Below are 18,566 nucleotides of genomic sequence, written 5' to 3'. Positions count from 1 at the left end.
AAGAGCTTTTCTTACCCTGGAAATGCCAAGCCCGGCGACCCTGCTGCCTGACTACAGGACAGGTCTCCCTGCGGCCCTTATCCTGCCTCCTGTTTGGAGCAGAAGCAAGGTGTGAGGTCGAGGAGGAGGCTAGGGTGGGACACAGAAGGACCATGACCGCATTCGTAGAAAACATTTAATGTTCCCTGGGCCGAGAGGGCCCTGTGAACAAGCTAACCGCCCCCACCTTGAAGTCCCTGCCATGTCCCAGCAGCCTTGAGTGTCAAGGGGCTGATCCTTGCCTGTCAGAGGCTGAAGCCACTGCCATCTCCTCGCGTGCCGCTCCCCCAGCCAGAGCCAGCCTGCTCCCGGTCATCCAGGGAGAGCAGAGAGTTGTGGGCACCAGGAAGGAGGCAGCTGGGGTCCAAGTCCCAGCATGGGGGCCCCTGAGACAGCCCATTGGAACAGGGAGGCTGGCGGTTCTCAGTGACCAGGTCGCTGCTGTCCTCATCACTGTCTGGCTCAGCAGGCCCAGGCCGTACAGGGGAAGGCCCTGTCAGACGCCCAGAGGCCCCTCGCACCACGTTGTTGCGCTGGTTGGCAGGCTTGACAGTGACAATGAGGTTGTGGCTGTTGGCAACCATCATGTCTGTCACTTGGTCCAAGGTCTTCCCAGCCACCTCAATGCCATTGACCTCGAGGATCTCATCGCTGACCGCCAGCAGCCCTGTACTCTCAGCCAGGCCCCCACGTACCAGGCGTGAGATGAAGATGCCCGGAACCCGCTCCAGGCCCTGGGGTGCCACACGCATGCTCATGCCATCTCTGATGTAGAAGCCCAGGGGCCGGTCGGAGCCGTGCTTGTGCAGCCGCACCCGCCGGTGCGTCTCAGGCAGTAGGTCCACATCTATGACCGAGGAGACCTGGCGGAAATCTCGGGGCAGGCTGATTAGCAGGGGAGGCCGGGTGCGCAGGGGTGCCACGGGCCGCAGCAGGAGCCCTTTCTTGCGCCGCTGCAGAGAGTTGGAGGCAAAAGCTAGGCCAGTGGAGTCAGCTTCTGCTACAGGAGAGAGGGGGGGTACTGAGATCAGAGACCCTGCCCTCCCACATGGGCGCCTTACAGAGGGAACAGCAGCTATTTCCTACCACTTAGAGGTCAGGCCAAGGGCAGGGACCGCAGAAGGTGAAGCCTGGGCACCCTGACTCGGGACTAACCCTTACAGACCTGCTGTCACCGTAACCCAAAGAGGCTGCCCACTGTACCCCATCTTCCTCACCCCGCTTCTGCACCAGTAGGCGCAGCGGCGGGGGCCCACTGGCCAGGGCCCGGTGCAGGCTGTCGTCGTTGGTGAGGGGAAGCAGGTCACCGTGAGCATCCGTATAGCCAAGCAGCACGTCCAGCCCCGGGATCTGGTGCACCGCACGCAGCAACCGCGAGAACTCCTGGAAGCCGCTCACCGAAGCGCGGGGCAGCGCGAAGCGTCGGAACTCGGCATCAAACTGAAGAGCGGGGGTGGGGAGAGAGCAGGGATCAGGACGGAGCCCGCGCCCCTTTCTCACCACAGGTCAGGCTGGCAAGGAAGGGGGGGGGGGCTGCCGCCTTACGTCCCGATCTCGGCTCCACTTGGAGGGACGCTGTCCAAGGTTTTTTCTCCCCCTCTCGCCAGGTACCCAGGCCACAGAGGGGCTCCGGAGCCCGGCAGTGGGAGGAAGGGGGGTGGATGGGGGAAGGAGAGCAAAACGGCAGAAGGGGCACAGAGGATGAAGGAGAGGAAGAGGTGATGGAGACCAAGGAGCCGGGAAGGGGAGAGAGGGAATCGGGAGCGCCTAGGGCCGAGGCCGGAGCCGGGACCAGAGGAGCCCTTACTTTGCTCTTCACCTCGACGATGCTGTCGGGGCTGCGCGCCGGAGTCCTCTGCGGCCTGGCCATGGCGGGGCCGGGCGGGCCGGCGACGCTGCCCCCGGCGGCCCGCCGCGGCGCAGGTGCACAGCCCGGCCGGCCCGCCCGCGCCGCCCCGCCCTCCCATCCGGACCATGACGTCAAGTGGGCAGCGACTCAGAGCGGAACGCGGACTCCACGTTTCCTAGGAAACGGAGACGGGGGTGGAGAAGAGTCTTCCTCTGCTCTTACGTCATCACGTTATGGTCCGGGCGGCCGGGGCGTGGGAGGGAGTCGGGCTCCGCCAATCCGAGGTGAGAGTGAGGGAAGTGACACTGATTGAGCGCCGTCCGTGTACTGTTTCCACTGTCCTCACAAGACTGCGCATTTTGTAGATGAGGAAACTTGTGGAATCCCTCGAAATTACACGGCCAACTCCCTCGGCCGCAACCTTCGGCCCCAGCTCCCGCTCCGTCCGGGCCAGCCCTTGGCCCCCTCCTTCCCGGTACTACGGAAATTTGACGAACGGCCCAAACGCCAGGCCGCTGCTCCGAGAGACGCAGCGGTAACAGTAAGCGAGCCAGCCTGGGGTCGACCAAGCCGGACTACGGGGTCTCGAGCAGGACGCCCCCGTGCGCATGCGCGGGCGGCGCATGGGCGGAGCCTCGACCTTAGGCCCCGCCCAGTCACACGCGCTTCCTCTTCCGTCGGGAGGCGGGGCCGCGGCGCCAGCGGGAAAGCGGGTTCTCCGCTGCCCAGCGAGCTGAGCCTGCGGGAATGGCAGGCTCGGGGAGCCTGGTCCTGAGGCCATGGATTCGAGAGCTGATCCTGGGGTCAGAGTTACTCTCAAGTCCACGGGCCGGGCAGCTGCTGAAGGTGAGCCCCTGCTGAGGGCCTGGAGGGCGATGCGGGGACCCGGGACGGGGGATTGATGCCGGTGGGCGCCGTTAGGTACTGCAGGACGCCGAGGCCCCGGGCCCATCCCGCGCCCCTAACGTGTCTGACGTCGAGACTACGCTGCTTGTGTCCGACGGGACCCACAGTGTCCGATGCCTGGTGACGCGGGAGGCGCTGGACACCTCGGACTGGTGAGAGGGGCGCCGGAACCCAGCTGGAGAGCGCGAGCTTACGAGCCCCAGGTGGGTGGGTCCTGGAGCGGAGGGGCGAGGCTCGTGTCCCGGCGGGCTGGGCAGTGAGGGTCACGCTTGCCGTAGGGAAGAGAAGGAATTCGGATTCCGCGGAGCCGAGGGCCGGCTGCTGCTGCTGCGGAACTGCAGGGTCTGCATCCAGGTCTCGGAGGGCGGCATGGTGAGTAGTAAGGCTGCCCTGGACGGGTTACTGCCCGTGCTCTCCTTCACAACTCCTGAGACCACCCCTGAACTCCTCCAGCCTGCGGAGTTTTACCTCCAGGTGAACCGCTTCAGCCTGCTGCCCACAGAGCAGCCCCGGGTGTGGGTGATGGATTGGTAAGTAATGCCTCCACCCCCCACCTGCTGTCCCGTCTGTGCCTGGCCGGCATTGCCATAGGCCTTTTGGGTGGGAGGGTTTGGGCCCCCAGTAACAACTACTGTTTATCACCCTCTTTTTCCAGCCACCAGGACTCAGATGTGCAGAAAAAGCTCTATGACTGCCTTGAGTGAGTCTGGGATTGGATTTGGGGTAAAGTGTGGTCCAGCTAGGGGATGGCAGCTGTGGGCAGACGGGTCTCAGGATTGCTCCTGACGCCTGTCCACTCTGCTCCCTTAGGGACCACCTTTCAGAGTGTACCTCTTCCAACACGGGTACTAGTAGGGGTTCCCCGGTGATCCTAGCTCCTTTTGGAGTTACTTCTCCAGCCATCACCTCCTGCTTCCTCAGTAAGCCCCTCCCCCCCAGCCCCGCGTTCCTTCCCTCTGAGCCCACCACTGCCCCCAGGCCTGTCCCTGTCTCAGCTTTTGGATGAGGTGCAGGAGGACCAGGAGCATCGGGGTGCGCTCGTTCGGTTGGCCGAGAGCTGCCTGGTGCTGGCAGGCCCCTGTGCAGCACCCTCTCTCACCCGCTGGGCTGCCTCACGCTGCAGGGCCCTGGTCAGTCTGGGGTCTCCCTTGGGGGAGGGGTCATGGGGTGAGGAGCTGGGCCAGGGCCAGGCTGAGAATTGACATCCTGCAGGAGGAAACCGTGTACACTGTCCCCAGCCTGTTGCTGCACATCCCCGAGAATGAGCAGCAAGTTCTGAGCTCTCTGGGCCCAGGTCAGAGGCCACAAGGTAAGAACTGGTGAAGTCGAGGGGGCAGGAAGTGGGGCCCAGAGCCCACAGTGCTAATAAGCTTCCTCTGAACCCCCAGACCTGCTCCCCTCCCCTCTCTCAGGAGAGGCAGTGCTCAGGCCACACAGGCTCACTGCTGCTTATCGGGCTCCGGGGCTGTGTGGAACACTGTGGAAGGGTGCAGGTTGGGATGGTGGGATGAACTTGCTCCCTGCAGGCCTGCTGGTCCTCACAGCCTCTCAGCTGGTGCGAGTGGAGAGGGCTGGGCCTACAGCCATTCCCTACTTCCCAGGGACACCTGTGTTACCCAACCACGTGCCATCACACAAAGGTGATACCAGCACCAGTCTTCAGCCTGCCCTGCCCTCGGCTACTCCAGACCCAGTGCAAGAGGACAACAGCCAGCCCCTGCCAGCCCACTGCTCAGCTGCTAGCCCCACACTTCTTCCCAGCTCCCCACCATCCAGCCAAGCAGGCAGTTGCTCACTCCTGACCTGTACTCCCAGTCTCTCACCCCTTAGTCATGTCCCCCTTCAACACCAGGCCCCTGTGACCAGGGCCCAGAAACCTAGCCTGGAGTTCAGGGAGCTAGGTCTGTCCACCAAGAACCAACAGCCTTCTCCAAGGAGCAGATCCACCAAGGGGACCCAGGAGTCCTGTCCTGTGTGGGTGAGCACACCCTCTACAGCTGACGAGTAGAGTGGGGAGAGCCTTGCGCACACCAGGGGTAGGGAAAGGTGTGGGGGTGGGATAGCCTCGTACAGGTTGGGGATCTTTATTGGGTCTTCTCAAACACCATCCCCCTTTTAGGCTCCTCCAACAAGGCATCGTGATGGTTCTGCCTTCCAATATAAGTACCAGCCACCCTGTTCCTCCCTGTGTGCCCAGGTCCAAGCCACCAGGTGAGTGCCTGGACCTGCCTCAGTCCCTGGGGGCATCTGTTCCAGGCTACCTGGACCTATAGCCACGGTTTCTTTCCAGGCTCCCTCCCCAGCTCATGGCCTGGGCCTTGCACTTTCTGACAGAGCCCCAGCTGGAGTCCGAAGTAACCCAGGTGTGAGGGGATCCTGCAGGCAGCCTGGGGGTGAACAGAAAGTGCCCCACACTCTGCTTCCTTTGCGTTTTTTAATAAAATAATCTCATGCGGCAGGAGAGGAGGGGATTAGGGATTGGGGCCGCCGCCTCTTTGGTCTGTGACTGGGGAGGGTGGACTCCGCTCAGGGCTGGAGGAGGGCTCCGGGGGCAGAGGCTCCGCTCTAAGGCCAGATCCTGTGAGGGAAAAGGGGGAGAAGAAAGGTCAGGGCTGCTCTGAGCTGTCTGCCACCCTTCCCAGTCCTCTTACCTAGGCTTGGGGATGGAGGGGCCTCCAGCTTGGGCCTGCGCTTGAGGACAGGGGAGCGCTGCAGCCGCAGGGGCCGTTCTGAGGGACACGGAAAGGCTTGGGGTGAGTTGGTGTCCGTCCGATCTCAAGCCCTCCACCTCCAGTGCACGTGCCCACCCGTCCTGGGCACGCTCGCTGTTCAGGAGGTGGAGCCAGCACTCGCAGGGTTTGTCAGACCCGTGGTCCTGACCTGTGGCTCCTTTCAAGCACCAGAGCTGCCAGGGAAGCCCCGGAGCCTCCCACCCCCCTCTCCTCCTGCACTCAAACACACACGGAGGTGCCCCCCTCACCAGCAGGGGCCTGGAGCTGGTCCTCATGCGCAGACTCTGCTCGCCGCCCTGCCGACAGAGGCCGTGGCCTCAGCTGGCCATCTGGGGGAGGCCGGGGGTCAGGGCACGGTCCCAGCAGCTGTCCCACTCCAGCCTTCTGCCTCCCACCTTCATTCAGTCCCCAGCCCCGGGTTGGAGTGGAGGGTAGGGTGCCTGCTTACCTTCCTTCCTGGGGCCCACACAGGGGTCCTCCGGTAGACCTAGGCTGTCAGGAGAGGGGCTGGCTCTGTGGGGACTTAGGCTGGGACAAGGGGAGGGAGGGCCTGGACCATCCTGTTGGCCCCAGCCCCGGCCCCTGAGTTCTGCATTCAATTGCTGCCCCAGTGTCTTCCAGGTGGCGGGTTCAGGCCCCTGGCCCCCTGGGCCGGGTCTGCACGAGGGGTCTGCAGAAAGAAGGCTGTGAGCAGGAGCCCGATGTCCTCCTGCCTGTCCCCAACATCCACAATGGCGCTCACTCACCAGCAGACACAGAGTGGGTGCGGGACTTGATGGAGATGGGTGGGGCTTCTGTGGAACTGTCCATAATGTCACCTGCAAGGCAGGGCTGGGAACTCAGGCACCAGACCTTTGGGGTAAAGGGAAGAAAAACCTGGCCTCTTCCCCTCCTCCCCCAGGAAAGCAAGTGCCTTGGGGACTATCTGTAAGGACACCCATCTCCCCATTGATGTACCGTCCCACCCCACAGTCCCACTCACCATCTGAGCCGGCCTTCTTGATCTCACCATCTTTGCTCTGTAGGAGACAGAAGAATCAAACCCCAGCCCTGCTCTCCCAAACCCTTGTTTTAGGAATTTTAAAAACATCTACTTGTAGCCAGCACTGCGGCTCAATAGGCTAATCCTCCGCCTTGCGGTGCCGGCACATTGGGTTCTAGTCCTGGTCGGGGTGCCGGATTCTATCCCGGTTGCCCCTCTTCCAGGCCAGCTCTCTGCTGTGGCCTGGGAGTGCAGTGGAGGATGGCCCAAGTGCTTGGGCCCTGCACCCCATGGGAGACCAGGATAAGCACCTGGCTCCTGCCTTCGGATCAGCGCGGTGTGCCGGCCATTGGGGGGTGAACCAACGGCAAAGGAAGACCTTTCTGTCTCTACCTCTCTCACTGTCCACTCTGCCTGTCAAAAAAATAACAAAAAAAGCAAAAAAAAAAAAAAAAATCTACTTGTTTGAGAGAGAGAATTTCCATCAACTGGTTAACTCCCAAATGCCTACAATGACTGGGGCTGGGTTAGGCCAAAGCCAGGAAGTTAATCCAGATCTCGTGCGAGTGGCAGGACTACTTGAGCCTTCACCTGCTGCCTCCCAGTGCATTAGCGAGAACCTGGGTCTGGGACTCAAACCTAAGCATTCCAATACTAGGGTGTGGTGTCCTAACTGGTAGCTTAACCACCGGACCAAATGCTGCCCCTTTTCTTGTCCTCATAATCCAGCCACAGAATGTCCACCATGGGGTGCACAAGGCTATGGCAAACGCAGTCTCAAGCCTGTTGGAGCTCAGGCTGGGTGCACGTTCAAAGATGTGGATAATGCGGTCTCTGACACTCCGGATGCGCTTCCCACACTTCAATGTTTCTGAATTGAGGCCAAGTCTTGCTTCATGTTTTTCCTGAAAGCTGTTAAACTAGTAGTACATAGGACTGTTGTCACTAATGAGAACTACATCAGTGACACTAGCAGGGTGGCCTGGGAAGGGAGTCAGAACCAGCCCAGAGAGCTGCAGGGGTGGCTAAGGCGGTGCCTGGTGTAATGCAGGTGGCAGTGAGCCTGGATGGAGGGATGGGAGGAGGGTCTGGGAGGCATCGAAGCAAGGTTAGGAGCTTGGTGGTGTGTTGAGAGGAAGTCCTGAAGGACTGGCTGTTCCAAGCACAGGTGGCAAGGTCAGTGCCATCTGCAGAGAAAGGACTTCCTAGGTCCAAGGAGGAGATACCAGGGCACACACCAAAGGAAAAACAGTTTGATGACCTTTGAGTGGGGAGGGGAGGGGATGAGCTGGATTAATTAGACCTATCTGCCGTGAGTCTCCTCCCACCTGGTCACATATGTCACACTCAGACTGCCACATGCCCCCTCAACTCACTTGCTTTCTCTTGCCTTCCGCGCCCCCACTGCCTCGGCTTACGCCGATCCTCTGTAGCATCACTTGTACCCGCTGTTCAAAGGATGGGGCCAGCTCTGTGTCTCCCCGCTCCAGGGGCCGCCTCTGGGAACAGAGATGCCTGCCTCAGCAGAGAGCCCACTGCTCTCAGTTCTAGAAGGAACCTCCCCCACCCCCAGGCCTCACCTTGTCCGGTCTGGCACCCAGGGTCGCCACCTCTTCCTCCTCGGCAGGCAGTAGGATCATGGAGTAGGCCTTGCTGTCCCTAGTGTATCGAGGCCGGCTCCTGCGGGCAGGGTCAGGGCTGCTGGTGCCGCCCTCGGCCCCACCAGGCTCCTCGCCGCGGGCAGGACGGGCTGGAGGCCGCAGTAAGTCCCCAAGTGTGGTTTTTCGGGCGCGAGGAGCTGCCCCAGGGCTGGTTTCTGGATCAGGCCGTGGACCCCGTGTTGAACGAGGCTTCTTGAAGGCAAAAAGGGTCCCCAGCTTCTTTCTCAGTGTTCGGGGAACTGGAGTGGCACCCCCCTCAGTGGCCGAGTCCTCCTCCGGGGCCCAGCTGTGGGGACAACCAGCAGTGAGTGGGAAAGCCCGTGGGCCATCCCACCCTCCCACCCCCTGCAGCTGCCCCTCACTCACAGGCGATCCTGAGGGATCAACCTTTTGGAGAAGAATTCTTCCACGCCCTCGTCCACACGGGCGCTGAGCCCATTGCCTTCCTGCGGCAGGGCCGGGGGCACCTGAGGGACACCACAGGGTCAGGACTGAACACAGCTGGCATCTTTTCCTGCCCCCACTTGTCCATCAGCCGGGCCTGGGTAAGTCCAGGCTCTGGACCCTCCTGCTGTCCAGTTCCTGGCCCCCAACCCTCTTGTCCCAGGCTGTATTCTGTGCCCCCTAAGCCACCTGGTCACCAGCAGGCTGGCACCCACGCGCCCCCGGGTCACACTTTCCCACTTGCCACCTCCTCTGCTCCAAACAGTTCCCTGCAGTACCCCCGCCCCCACCCACCCCACCCGGCCTGCTGCCTGCTCAGAGATGCCGGCTGCTGCGTCAGACCCTCTGGGGGGGCCCTCAAGCCAGCTCCTCCCTTCCTCCACCTTCGGCAAGTGCCTACTGCCCTCACCGGCACCCAGCCCACACACATCTCTCCAAACGTACACCGCCGGATGTGCAGTAGACTGGGATTGCCTCGGAGCCCCGCTCCCCAACATCTTTTCAGTAACCCTGGGAGAGGGAGGGCAAGACGGACACCCTCTCTCGCACATCCAGTGATGCCGCGGGCCACCCTGAGGGGGAGTCCTGCACCCGCGCATCCATGACCCTGCATGGGCATGGCCTGGGGTGGCAAGGAAGAAGCCAGGACACGATCGCAGTGGCAAACACAACCAAGGCGGCTTGGGTCCCCACATCCCACCTCTCTGCCCGCCATCACTCGTGAGGAGCGACAGGGCTACCCATGACCCCCGATTTCGAGAGCTCTGGGGAGGGGGAAGGGCGCTCACCTGGGGGCCCCCCGGCGGCGGGCGGTGGTGGTGCTGCCGGCGCGGACGTGGCCGGGCCCGGGTCGGATGGCGCAGGGGCTGCCCGGCGGGTGGCAGGTCCATGCGCGGCAGCGGGCCGGCCGAGGGCCCGGGGGTGGCAGGACTCGGAGAGCCGCGCGCGGACGGCCCCGCCTGTGGCTCCGCATCTTCCCCCGGAGCCGCCAGCTCGGGCTCCGGCTTCGCTTCCTCAGCAGGACCTGAGGGGAGAGCACCAGAACAGCACCGAGCGCCGAACCCGAGGAGGTGGTGGCGGAGGCGCTAGGGCGGCGGGGGACCCGCCCAGGGCGCGGGGAGGGGCCCGGCTGTACCGCCCGCCCCCCCGCCCGCCCCTCCCCCGCTGCCGCTGTCCGTGGTGCTGAGCGCGGCCCCGAGCGCGCGGCTCCGCATCGCAGCCAAGCATGCGCGTCCTGGGGGCAGGGAGAGGGGCGGGGGAGGGGGGCAGCGCGCTGAGCTGGGAACCTGGTGCTGGTCTGCCCAGGTCCCATTCTGCACTGACCACAGCAGACCTCAGCTTTGCACGGGTTGGAGAGCACCAGGAACAGGGCCGTGTCTGGACCGGAACGTGTCTGGTGCCCAGGTCTGATGGGACTTCAGCCCTCCTAGGCAGCAGACCCCTTCCCTCAAGAACCTCACTCACTGCGAGTGGAGGAGAGCAGCTGAAGACAGTGGCTGGGCTCAGGCCATTTTGGTGGATTACTGCCATCCTGGTGGGGTGCGCAAAACTCAGCAAAGGGTGGGCAAGCACAACCCTGGAAGACCCCTCTCCCACCTCCCACACTCCAGAGTAAGGTGGGAGGATAGGGAGTTGTAAGCCCAGTGTTCTGGGGCCACTTACCTTCTCTTTCTCCTCCTCCTCCTCCCCCTCCTCCTCTTCAGGGAAGAAAAGACCGTCCACTTCCCCAGGCCCAAGGGGGCTGGGCTCATCTCCATCCAGTGCTGGCAGCGCAGGGGGCATTACCACAGGTGCCTTCAGAGCCAGACTCTCCATCTGCAATACCAAACAGTCCAGAGATGGGCAGGTGGGGCCTCAGCCATGACTATCAATGCTAAGCCACAATCCTGAAATAGCCCTGGTCTACATGACCCCAGAAGGTCCATACAAGGTTGATGGCCATGTCGCCGTGTGTGTGTGTATGCACGTGCATGGAAACATGTGCATAGCACCCCTTACCAGCCGATCCCTGGCAGCACTCAGACCTGCCACAGCCTGAGCCACAATGCTCTCTGCCAAGGTCCTGGTGACTGACAGCCGCATGTCCCTGATGGCAGCAAAGGGCAGGCATCAGCGTGCTGGCACTGCCCGGCGCTGCCCAGCACTGCCCAGCCCAGTCCATCCTGCCTACCTGAGCCTACTGAAGGCATCTTGCAGCAGCTGCTCCGGAAGCAGCTCTGGGAGGCCCCTAGAACCCACCAGGATCCCTTCTAGCTGCTCCTTCCAGCCAGGTCCCTGTAGCATCTGCAGGCAGAGGCTCCTTGTTGTGTCCAGTGTGGCCTGAGTGAAGTCCTGAGCCATAGATCAGAGCATGGTGAGTGTCCAGGCCTCAGACCACTTGGCTTGAGGCTCCAGCCCCCACAGCATGTTGACTCAGGGGATCACGGTCTAGCCTGCACGCAGAAGTGGGCCCAGCAGCAGAGTCCCACCTCACCTGGATGTCCTGGCGGCAGACCTCGCCCACCTGTCCCAGAAGGCCCTCCAGCTTTTGTTGCAGCTGCCAGTGGTGGCCTGGGGAGCTCCCAGCCTCATAGAGGATGGGGAGGATCTGGGGGTGGGGGAGAAACAGCAGTTGCCAGTTGCTGCCTGCGAGGAGGGGACAGGTGTCGAGTGGAGGGGGTGCTCACGCTGAGAGAGAAGTTGGCATTTTGAATGGCGTCCTCAGCCTGGTGCACAGCAGCTTCGCCCTGGGGCCCGGCCCCACAGCCTAGGAGCTCCACGTGTTCCTGCACTGACTGACACAGTTCATTCACTTCCTGGGGGGGGGGGGCAGGAGGAGTCAGGGGTCAGTCCCAGCCCAGTCCCCTCCCACTCTCCCAGATCCTTCCTGCCTTTCTCTCAGGGTCCTGAAATCACACGGACAACCCAGTCACCAAGTAGCCCCCATCTGTTCATAGAGGAAGAGCAGTGTTTTTCTCAGGTTCATTTTAGTGAATTCTCCTTCCTAACAGGCAGGGGGGAGGGGGGATGGAGCTGTTAGATAGGTCTGTGTTTTAGAAGCTTTTTTTTTTTTTAAACAGGCAGAGTGGATAGTGAGAGACAGAGAAAGGTCTTCCTTTTGCCGTTGGTTCACCCTCCAATGGCCGTTGTGGCCGGCGCATCTCGCTGATCCAAAGCCAGGAGCCAGGTGCTTCTCCTGGTCTCCCATGCGGGTGCAGGGCCCAAAGACTTAGGCCATCCTCCACTGCCTTCCCGGGCCATAGCAGAGAGCTGGTCTGGAAGAGGGGCAACCAGGATAGAGTCCGGCGCCCCAACCGGGACTAGAACCCGGTGTGCTGGCGCCGCAAGGCGGAGGATTAGCCTGTTAAGCCACGGCGCTGGCCAGAAGCTCTCATAGAGCACAGACTCAGATGTGTGTGTGTGTGTGGGGGGGGGGGACGGCAGTGAGGAGCCACAGAACTGGACGACGGGAAGTAGGGCGACACGTGTGCGTGTGTCCAGAGACAGGACCAAGGAGGACTGGGAGGGCTCCAGTGAGGTGGCATCCAGCAGCCCCCCCTCCGTCACAGCGCTTGGTGACTGGACACCAGCGCTGATTGGGCTGCAGTGGCACGAATGGGGCTTCTGGAACGTGATGCAGTCACTGGAAAGTCAGCAGAGCATGAAGCCCCTGCAGCCCGCCTGGATCGAGATGCCTGGGCTCTGCGGGGCCAGCACTGCGAGGCCGGTGAAACCGCGGCTTCCAACAACCCACGTCCCACAGCGGAGCACCGGCTCAAGCCACAGCTGCTCCACTTTCTAATCTAGCTCCCTGACAAGGCACACCTGGGAGAGCAGCGGGACCTAGCCCAGGTACTTGGGGAGGGAACTAGCAAATGGAAGAGCTCTCCTGTCCCTTTTCCCTACCCCTTTCCAATAAATACGTCAATCTTAAAAAGACTTGGCTTAAATTTTTTTAAAAAAAGCATCTGGGCTCTGACGCTTAAGAGGAAAGTGGGGTTTGAGAATGGAGAGGCAGGAACATCTTGGAAAACGCGAGTGGTTGGAAGTCAGAAGGAGTTTCTGGGTTTGACCTTACAGAGGTCAGCGCACTGCGGAGGGGCCACAGGGAAACTGCAAGTCCCTTCTGCCTTGAACAGAGATCCTGTGTGTACGCTTCAAGGAGCCAGGGTGCTCCCCGGGAACTATTTTAGGAGCAGGGGGGCTGTCTCCAGACCAAGGAGAGGAACTTGTCTGGAACGCAGGACCCAGGCCCCTGCCCCGGGAAAGTCAACCCCTCAGGCCCCTGGAGCCCTCCCTACCCACGACCTCCCACCTCCTGTAGGTACTCAGGTTCGGGGAGGGAACAATGACCTGCTCCGAGGGGAGAGAGACCAGACCCAGTGGCTGACGACGGGACACACGGTCACAAGAGGTGAGGTCCCTGCGGCTGTTCCTCAATAGACAGGCTTGTATCTGCAGGCAAGGGCTTTTGAGAAATGGCGCGGGGAAGGGCGGAGCCACGGCGCCGCGCGCGGCGGGGAAGCCGACCCCACCTGCTGCACTGCACGTGCTGTCAGTTCCGGGCGGCTGCGCTGCGCCTGGGCCACGTCATTTAGCGGCAGGGGCATGTCCTTCAGGCTGTGGTTCTGCTCCAGGGCCTGCGCCACGTCCAGCAGGCCCAGAGCAGACGTGTGGTTCCGGTCCCAGACCACAGACCTGGGTCCGGTAGGGCTTCAGTCCCGGACGGAGCCCGGCAAGCACCCACGTAACCCACGGGCCTCGTCTATCAGCCTTGCCCACTGGCTGCTCCATTAGCCCCGCCCCGCCCCCTAGCACGCCACGCCCTCCTCGCATTGGCTCCACCCTCCGACCCCGCCCACCGGAGCCTGGTGTTGACCCGCAGCGCCTTGGCCAGCATTTTGGCCCCCGCGTCCCCCATGGCGTTGCCGCTGATATCCAGTGCTGTCAGGTTAGGATTGGTGCCCAGCGCCCGGAGCAGCACGCTGACGCCCAGCTTCAGCCGCGACTCGGCCACAGACAGAGACTGCAGAGGCTGGAGTTCAGAGAAAGCCGCTGACGGATGGAGTCAGGGCTCAGGGTGGAGGGCAGACCACAGGTGTGGATCAGAAGGGATCTGCTGCCTGGGGACCCCACAAGGGCCCCGGAACTCACACAGTCGTCGTCTTGCATGAGCTGGACAATCCGGTGCAGGACATCGTCCAGGGTCTCCCTGTGGGCGGGGGCTGCGGTTGGAGGGGGTGGCGGGAGGGGTGCAGGGGCGTCGGCTGGGAGGCCCAGGTGTGGGGTGGGGGCTCACTTGCACCGGACGTTGAAGTTCCTTCCGAGTGCCACGTGTCTCAGGGACCGACTCCTTCCGATGGCTAGCACCAGGGTCACCATGTCTGAGCCGAAGCCTGGGTCACGGCGGCTTGGGTCAGGCAAAATGGAGGCTTTGGGGTGGGGTGGGAATTGGGAATCGGGGTTGGGGGAATGATGGGAGGGTGGGTTCCCAGGCAGGCTAACCGTTATCGGCCAGGTCCAAGGAGCTCACGGCGCATGCGTCGCACACTAAGTCTTGTATCACCTGGGCGCCGGCGGAACGCAGCTGGAGGCGGAGTGTGGGGAGCGCTCAGAGCACCCTTCCTCGGGTTGGGGAGGCGGCGATGGCTCGGTTCCCTTGCTTCCCAGCCCACTCCCGTGCGCCGCCTCCGCGAGCCCACATCTCCGGGGCGGGGTACTCACCTCGCACGCGCTGAGATCCAGGTGCAGGTCTCGGAGGTGCGTGTTGAGCGCCAGGCCATCCCAAAGTGCCCTGGGAGGGGATGTCACAGGGCGTCGGGAGCTGGGCAAGGGGGCCGGCCCTAGGGTGTGGACACACACCAAGAAAGCAGGGCCAAGATGCGGGGGGGTGGGGCGGGGTGCTTGGGCAGCAACCCTGACCTGAGCGCGTCGGGCGGCAGCTTGCAGCCGGCCAGGCCCAGGTGCCGCAGCGTCCCGGCGCGGCTGAGGAAGAGCTGCAGCGAGGCCGGCACGGCCCGGGCCTTCCTGGGGGTGGGGGAGGGAGAGTCGTGGGCTTCGGGGGCGCAGGGAGGAGCCCAGCAGCCTCCCCCCGCCGCGCCCCGGCCCTCTTACGCGCGGGAGAAGACGTTCCTGGAGGCGTCGAGGTGGGTGAGGCTGGCGCAACAGCCGCGGGACAGCGCCGCGAAGAGCTGCGGGCGGAGGATGTTGGCGGCACCGCCCGGTGGACCGAGCCCTCCCCGCCCCGTCGAGCGCGCCCCGCCCCCGCTGATCACCCCCTCACAGTGTCCAGGGCAGTGTCCGTGCCTGCGAGACTCAGGAAGGCCAGAACGTTGGGGCGGCTCAGGAAAGTGTAGAGGCCCTGCTGAGAAGCTGGGGTAAGGGGGAGTCACCAGTGCTTACACAGGACACCCCAGTCTCTGACCCTGAGAACACTCACCCCGTTGTCCTCGGAGGGCCCCAGCGCTCCGGGATTTCCAGAAAGATCCAGGTGGGTCAGGGCAGAGTCGAAGGCAGCATTGGTGGCCAGTGCCCGGCCCAGAGCCCTCATTCCTGGTGGTGGAGGGCGTGGCTGAGTGCCGATGCCCCGGATTCGCTGTGCCTCCACCCCTCGCCCGGCACCCGCACCTGCACCCGCACCCTCTGCTGGGCCCACCTCTTGGAGTCAGCCCGGTCTGCGCTAGGCTGAGCCTCCTCAGGGCTCCCTGCCGGTGCTCCAGGTGTCTGCTGAGTGCAGCTACACCTGGGGGAGGGGCGCCCGTGTGAGTGTCACCGCCTCCAGCCACCTGCTGCGGGGTCCCCCAGGCTCAGCCCTACCTCTGTCATCCAGCAGGTTCCCGGCCAGGCTGAGCTTCCGCAGCCCGGAGTTGGAGTGCCCTGCCAGCGCCTGGGCCAGCCGCCGGACAAAGTCTCTGGCGAGCAGAATGCAGGCGTGAGACGGGGGTCCCTCTCCCGGCCACCAGCCCCCAAGCCCCGCCCTGGGCTCACCCCCTCAGGCCACAGGTCTCCAGCACCAGCTCCTCCAGGTGGGACGACTGACTCATCATATGCAGAATCTGTTCTGAGACCTCAAGGCTCTGAGGACCAGAGCGGGTGTGGCTCAGGGCGCTGCACCCCCAACCCGCACCCTGGGCCGCTGCCTGCCCCTCCTCCTCACCAGCTTCATGTCCACGCAGGACAGCCGTTGGAACCACAGGTTGTAGGACAGGGCAGCCACACTCAAGGCCAGGTCCCTGGGTGGGGAGAAGGGACAGGGGCAGAGCTCAGCACCTTCCCGCCAGGTCCAGGAACAGCGGTACTGGGTCCTTCCTCCCGCCACACAGGCCACACACCGACTGCCAAGGTGGCTGAAGTCTCCTAGGCTGAAATGGCGACAGCCCTGGCGGTGGTAGATGGTGTCCACATCCTGGTTGAGAGGAAAGTGTGGACATCAGGCCTGGGGCCACCAGGGGTTGGGAGGGGCTCAGCGCACAGATGCCTCCTAGTGCCCCCTCCCTCGCAGAGAGGGCCCTGCCCTCACCCACTGGATCTCCTCTCGGAAAGGGAAGCCGTTGTAGTCACACAGAGCCTCGTAAGTCTCCAAGAAGCCTCCTGCGGAGGTGCCAAGGGTACGGCAGAGGGCGAATGATCAGACCCTGGCTGGGTGGCGGTTGTAAGTGGCTCTGCTCACCTTGGGAGCCCCCCAGCTCTGGGGCCTGGGGGCTGCAGGGGTCGCCTGGGCCCCGCCTGACTCACCGCAGGGGCTACCCTGTGCAGCAGGATCTGCAGGGCTGCTTTGCTCCAGCCGAGCCAGCATGGAGGGGGGCGTGGGCTTCCGGAATAGTTTCCTGGGGGAGGGGTAAAGGAGAAGGGGGCAAGGACTCCCAGCCCTGGGAGGGGGGCGCATCCCCTCTGCTGCCCTCCTCCCTGCTAGCCCCTGCAGCCGCCAGGCCTCACCCAAGGGTGGAGCGGGGGAAGACCTTCCTGATGGCGGCGGCCACGTGCTGCGCCAGCTGCTCCAGGGCAGCCACGCCAGCGAACTCGAGGATCAGCTCAGGCAGGGACTCCAGCTCAAAGACGACCTGGGGGAGGGGCGGGGGGGTGGGGGGCTGGGCTGAGGGCTGGGATGCAGACCAAGCTGCCGGCCAGGCAGGGCACCAGACGGCTCACCTGAGGGGGTGTCTCCTGCAGGGCCATGGCCTGGACCTCCAGGTAGCTGAACGTGCAGTCCACCTAGGAGGGCCTGGGTCAGCTGAGCCCAAGGCTCAAGCCCACCATCAAGGGAGCCCACAGAGACAAGCCGGCCAGCTGTGTGGAGGCAGTCTGGGGGAGGCGTGGGAACTCACCCTCAGTGGGAGGCAGGTGTGCAGCAGGTAGGCCCTCCATCGCAGCAGCACCTGGTGGGGGGGGGGGGCAGAGCCTGATACTCCGGGCAGGACAAGAGGCTCTTTGTGCGGGTCCCGGCTGCCCTCCTGGGCCCTGCCCCTTGCCCACCATACCAGGACATGACTTGGCTCAGCACTCTCGCCGGGTAGCCAGGTTTTCAGTAGCAGCTCCGCCTCCTTGGGCCACAGGAACCTGGCGATTTCACCTGCGAAAGGCAGCCTGGTTGGGTGGCCTTGGTCCTCTCACAACCACTCACACCCAGGTGTGCAGGGCCGAGGCCTGGGGCTTATCTCTGGGTCAGCAAGTTAGGGGTAGGATGATCTGGGGCGGCAGCTCCAGAGAAGCAAAGAGAACGCTGGCCGATTCCCCCGGGGCATTGGGGAGCCTCTGGTTTAGGGGCCGCCCTCCTTCCTCCTGGCCAAGTGGAAGGGATGGGCCAGCACTTACCTCGCAGCTCACAGGATATGCCGTCGGGGGTCTGGGCCATGGGGCCGGGCAGGGCCTGCCCGGGCGGCCAGACCAGCTCTGGCGGGAAACAGTAGCGGGCGGGCGTGCACACAGGAAGCCTGGGGCCAGGGCCCGCACGGCCGCCACCTGCTCCTCCGGCAGCGGAAGGTACGCGCCGCTTCCTGCCAGGCCGCCCCCGGCCCGGCTCCTCCCCGCTCGGGCCTCCCGCGCCAAGACCTCGCCCGAGTACCGGGTTTGAGTGCGTGTCGTGGGGGAGCGAGTCCTAGCTGCCGGGCCCGTCGCGCAGGAGCTCCTCCGCCACGGTAGACGCGGGAGTGGGAATTAGTGTGGCCAACAGGGTCGCACATGTCGCGCGCCTCCTGCGGGTCCTTAGCCTCCTACTTCCACCCCGCGTCGTCGTCCCCGACACAAACACCAGGGGGCGCCGCCCGCCCGGGGATCCCGGCGGCCCACCCCGTGCGTCCCCTCCAAAGCCCAGCCTGGGGAGGGGGACCCGCTACAGCAATCCGTTCTCTCCTAACACCCGAGGCTGCTGCAAACCCGGGGTCCGTGATAGTTCGGGGATCCATGAAGACTGGAAGGTGCGGGGGTTAAAAACCGCCAGGCGCGCCCGACGCCTTTCTGCGACAGAGGGTCCTTAGTTTTCATCAGGTTGAGGCTGGGTCAGGGCCAGAGGGGCTGGAGTGTACCAAGGGCTCAGTCAGCCTGGTGCTTCCGTGAAGACCTGACCCCCAAGGCCTAGGGTGCGGGCTGCAGTGACTCCAAGGCACTCAGAAGACCACGGCTGCGGGAGGAGCACCTGCCAGCCAGCCCATGCTGCCTCTGAAAGTCCAGGGCTCCCAGGAAGCCAGGACCTTTTGCGCCTCTTCCATGGCAACCTAATTAAACGCCTCTTAGGAGATAAGTCCTCTATCCTGTCAGCGGCTGGGCCTGCGGAGGGGAAATGACCCTGAGAGTAAGGGAGACCAGGCACTCGGAGTGGGCCCTTGGCTTCCATCCCATCTCCAGCTCCCCCTCCCCACCCCGGGGCTTGGAGACAGAGGGGGGATTGTCACCCTCCTGCCACCCCCCCACCTGCCGCCATTAGTAGCAACCTGGGGTTAGCCTTGTCCACTTAAGCAATAGGCACCCGGTGTGATGGC

At 63.6% G+C, this 18,566-nt stretch overlaps 3 protein-coding genes across 9 annotated transcripts; 1 reads left to right on the top strand and 2 right to left on the bottom strand.

The window, feature by feature from the left end:
* Positions 1–163: 163 nt before the first annotated feature.
* On the bottom strand, positions 164–1,931 carry PARD6A (par-6 family cell polarity regulator alpha). 2 transcript variants are annotated; one of them, XM_062177158.1, is made up of 3 exons: positions 1,847–1,931; positions 1,257–1,479; positions 164–1,039 (listed from the first exon to the last, which is right to left on the bottom strand). In XM_062177158.1, exons 1-3 carry the CDS (start codon positions 1,907–1,909, stop codon positions 285–287), a joined length of 1,041 nt encoding a protein of 346 aa, XP_062033142.1. In that variant the 5' UTR covers positions 1,910–1,931; the 3' UTR covers positions 164–284. The 2 variants fall into 2 exon arrangements, with proteins under 2 accessions (XP_062033142.1, XP_062033143.1); XM_062177159.1 differs by having other exon boundaries at positions 164–1,036.
* Positions 1,932–2,045: 114 nt separating this feature from the next.
* Positions 2,046–7,891, top strand: ACD (ACD shelterin complex subunit and telomerase recruitment factor). Of its 5 annotated transcripts, none has more exons than XM_062176522.1 (12): positions 2,049–2,734; positions 2,810–2,946; positions 3,073–3,166; positions 3,248–3,324; positions 3,450–3,494; positions 3,605–3,639; positions 3,773–3,924; positions 4,007–4,103; positions 4,321–4,772; positions 4,914–5,005; positions 5,085–5,547; positions 6,138–7,891. In XM_062176522.1, exons 1-11 carry the CDS (start codon positions 2,636–2,638, stop codon positions 5,161–5,163), a joined length of 1,359 nt encoding a protein of 452 aa, XP_062032506.1. In that variant the 5' UTR covers positions 2,049–2,635; the 3' UTR covers positions 5,164–5,547; positions 6,138–7,891. The 5 variants fall into 5 exon arrangements, with proteins under 5 accessions (XP_062032504.1, XP_062032506.1, XP_062032505.1 ...); XM_062176523.1 differs by having other exon boundaries at positions 2,059–2,734; positions 4,396–4,772; XM_062176520.1 differs by having other exon boundaries at positions 2,046–2,734; positions 3,073–3,324.
* CARMIL2 (capping protein regulator and myosin 1 linker 2) lies at positions 5,183–17,485 on the bottom strand. Of its 2 annotated transcripts, XM_062176525.1 has the most exons (39): positions 17,404–17,485; positions 17,070–17,161; positions 16,917–16,967; positions 16,741–16,803; positions 16,528–16,652; positions 16,327–16,418; positions 16,112–16,182; positions 15,924–15,997; positions 15,749–15,824; positions 15,580–15,668; positions 15,409–15,503; positions 15,248–15,334; positions 15,032–15,144; positions 14,876–14,953; positions 14,707–14,783; positions 14,515–14,619; positions 14,317–14,386; positions 14,098–14,179; positions 13,892–13,988; positions 13,747–13,804; positions 13,455–13,627; positions 13,128–13,290; positions 12,946–13,047; positions 11,280–11,408; positions 11,087–11,200; positions 10,784–10,944; positions 10,612–10,699; positions 10,276–10,428; positions 10,078–10,144; positions 9,402–9,637; positions 8,536–8,636; positions 8,089–8,455; positions 7,885–8,007; positions 6,509–6,545; positions 6,273–6,344; positions 5,975–6,196; positions 5,775–5,855; positions 5,446–5,523; positions 5,183–5,372 (listed from the first exon to the last, which is right to left on the bottom strand). In XM_062176525.1, the coding sequence occupies exons 1-39, from the start codon at positions 17,441–17,443 to the stop codon at positions 5,266–5,268; spliced, it is 4,209 nt and encodes a 1,402-aa protein (XP_062032509.1). In that variant the 5' UTR covers positions 17,444–17,485; the 3' UTR covers positions 5,183–5,265. The 2 variants fall into 2 exon arrangements, with proteins under 2 accessions (XP_062032509.1, XP_062032510.1); XM_062176526.1 differs by lacking the exon at positions 5,775–5,855.
* Between the last annotated feature and the right edge of the window lie 1,081 nt (positions 17,486–18,566).

The sequence above is a fragment of the Lepus europaeus genome, chromosome 19 (assembly GCF_033115175.1).
Source record: "Lepus europaeus isolate LE1 chromosome 19, mLepTim1.pri, whole genome shotgun sequence".
Taxonomy (NCBI): Eukaryota; Metazoa; Chordata; class Mammalia; order Lagomorpha; family Leporidae; genus Lepus; species Lepus europaeus.
The sequence above is the reverse complement of the archived record's forward strand: the minus strand, read 5'-3'. Positions and strand labels throughout refer to the sequence as shown.

Bases quoted from the DNA above. Each gene is read 5' to 3' on its own strand.
- PARD6A (XM_062177158.1), bottom strand. From the start codon at position 1,909: ATGGCCAGGCCGCAGAGGACTCCGGCGCGCAGCCCCGACAGCATCGTC. The intron at 1,480-1,846 runs GTAAGGGCTCCT...CCCGCTCTTCAG, and splicing joins TCGTCGAGGTGAAGAGCAAA to TTTGATGCCGAGTTCCGACG. The intron at 1,040-1,256 runs GTGAGGAAGATG...TCTCTCCTGTAG, and splicing joins CCTACTGGTGCAGAAGCGGG to CAGAAGCTGACTCCACTGGC.
- CARMIL2 (XM_062176525.1), bottom strand. From the start codon at position 17,443: ATGGCCCAGACCCCCGACGGCATATCCTGTGAGCTGCGAG. The intron at 16,183-16,326 runs GTGAGTCAGGCG...GCACCTCCGCAG, and splicing joins TGCACAGGGTAGCCCCTGCG to GAGGCTTCTTGGAGACTTAC. The intron at 14,180-14,316 runs GTGAGTACCCCG...CTCCGCCTCCAG, and splicing joins TGGATCTCAGCGCGTGCGAG to CTGCGTTCCGCCGGCGCCCA.
- ACD (XM_062176520.1), top strand. From the start codon at position 2,636: ATGGCAGGCTCGGGGAGCCTGGTCCTGAGGCCATGGATTCGAGAGCTG. The intron at 3,325-3,449 runs GTAAGTAATGCC...CTCTTTTTCCAG, and splicing joins CGGGTGTGGGTGATGGATTG to CCACCAGGACTCAGATGTGC. The intron at 4,104-4,320 runs GTAAGAACTGGT...TGCTCCCTGCAG, and splicing joins CCCAGGTCAGAGGCCACAAG to GCCTGCTGGTCCTCACAGCC.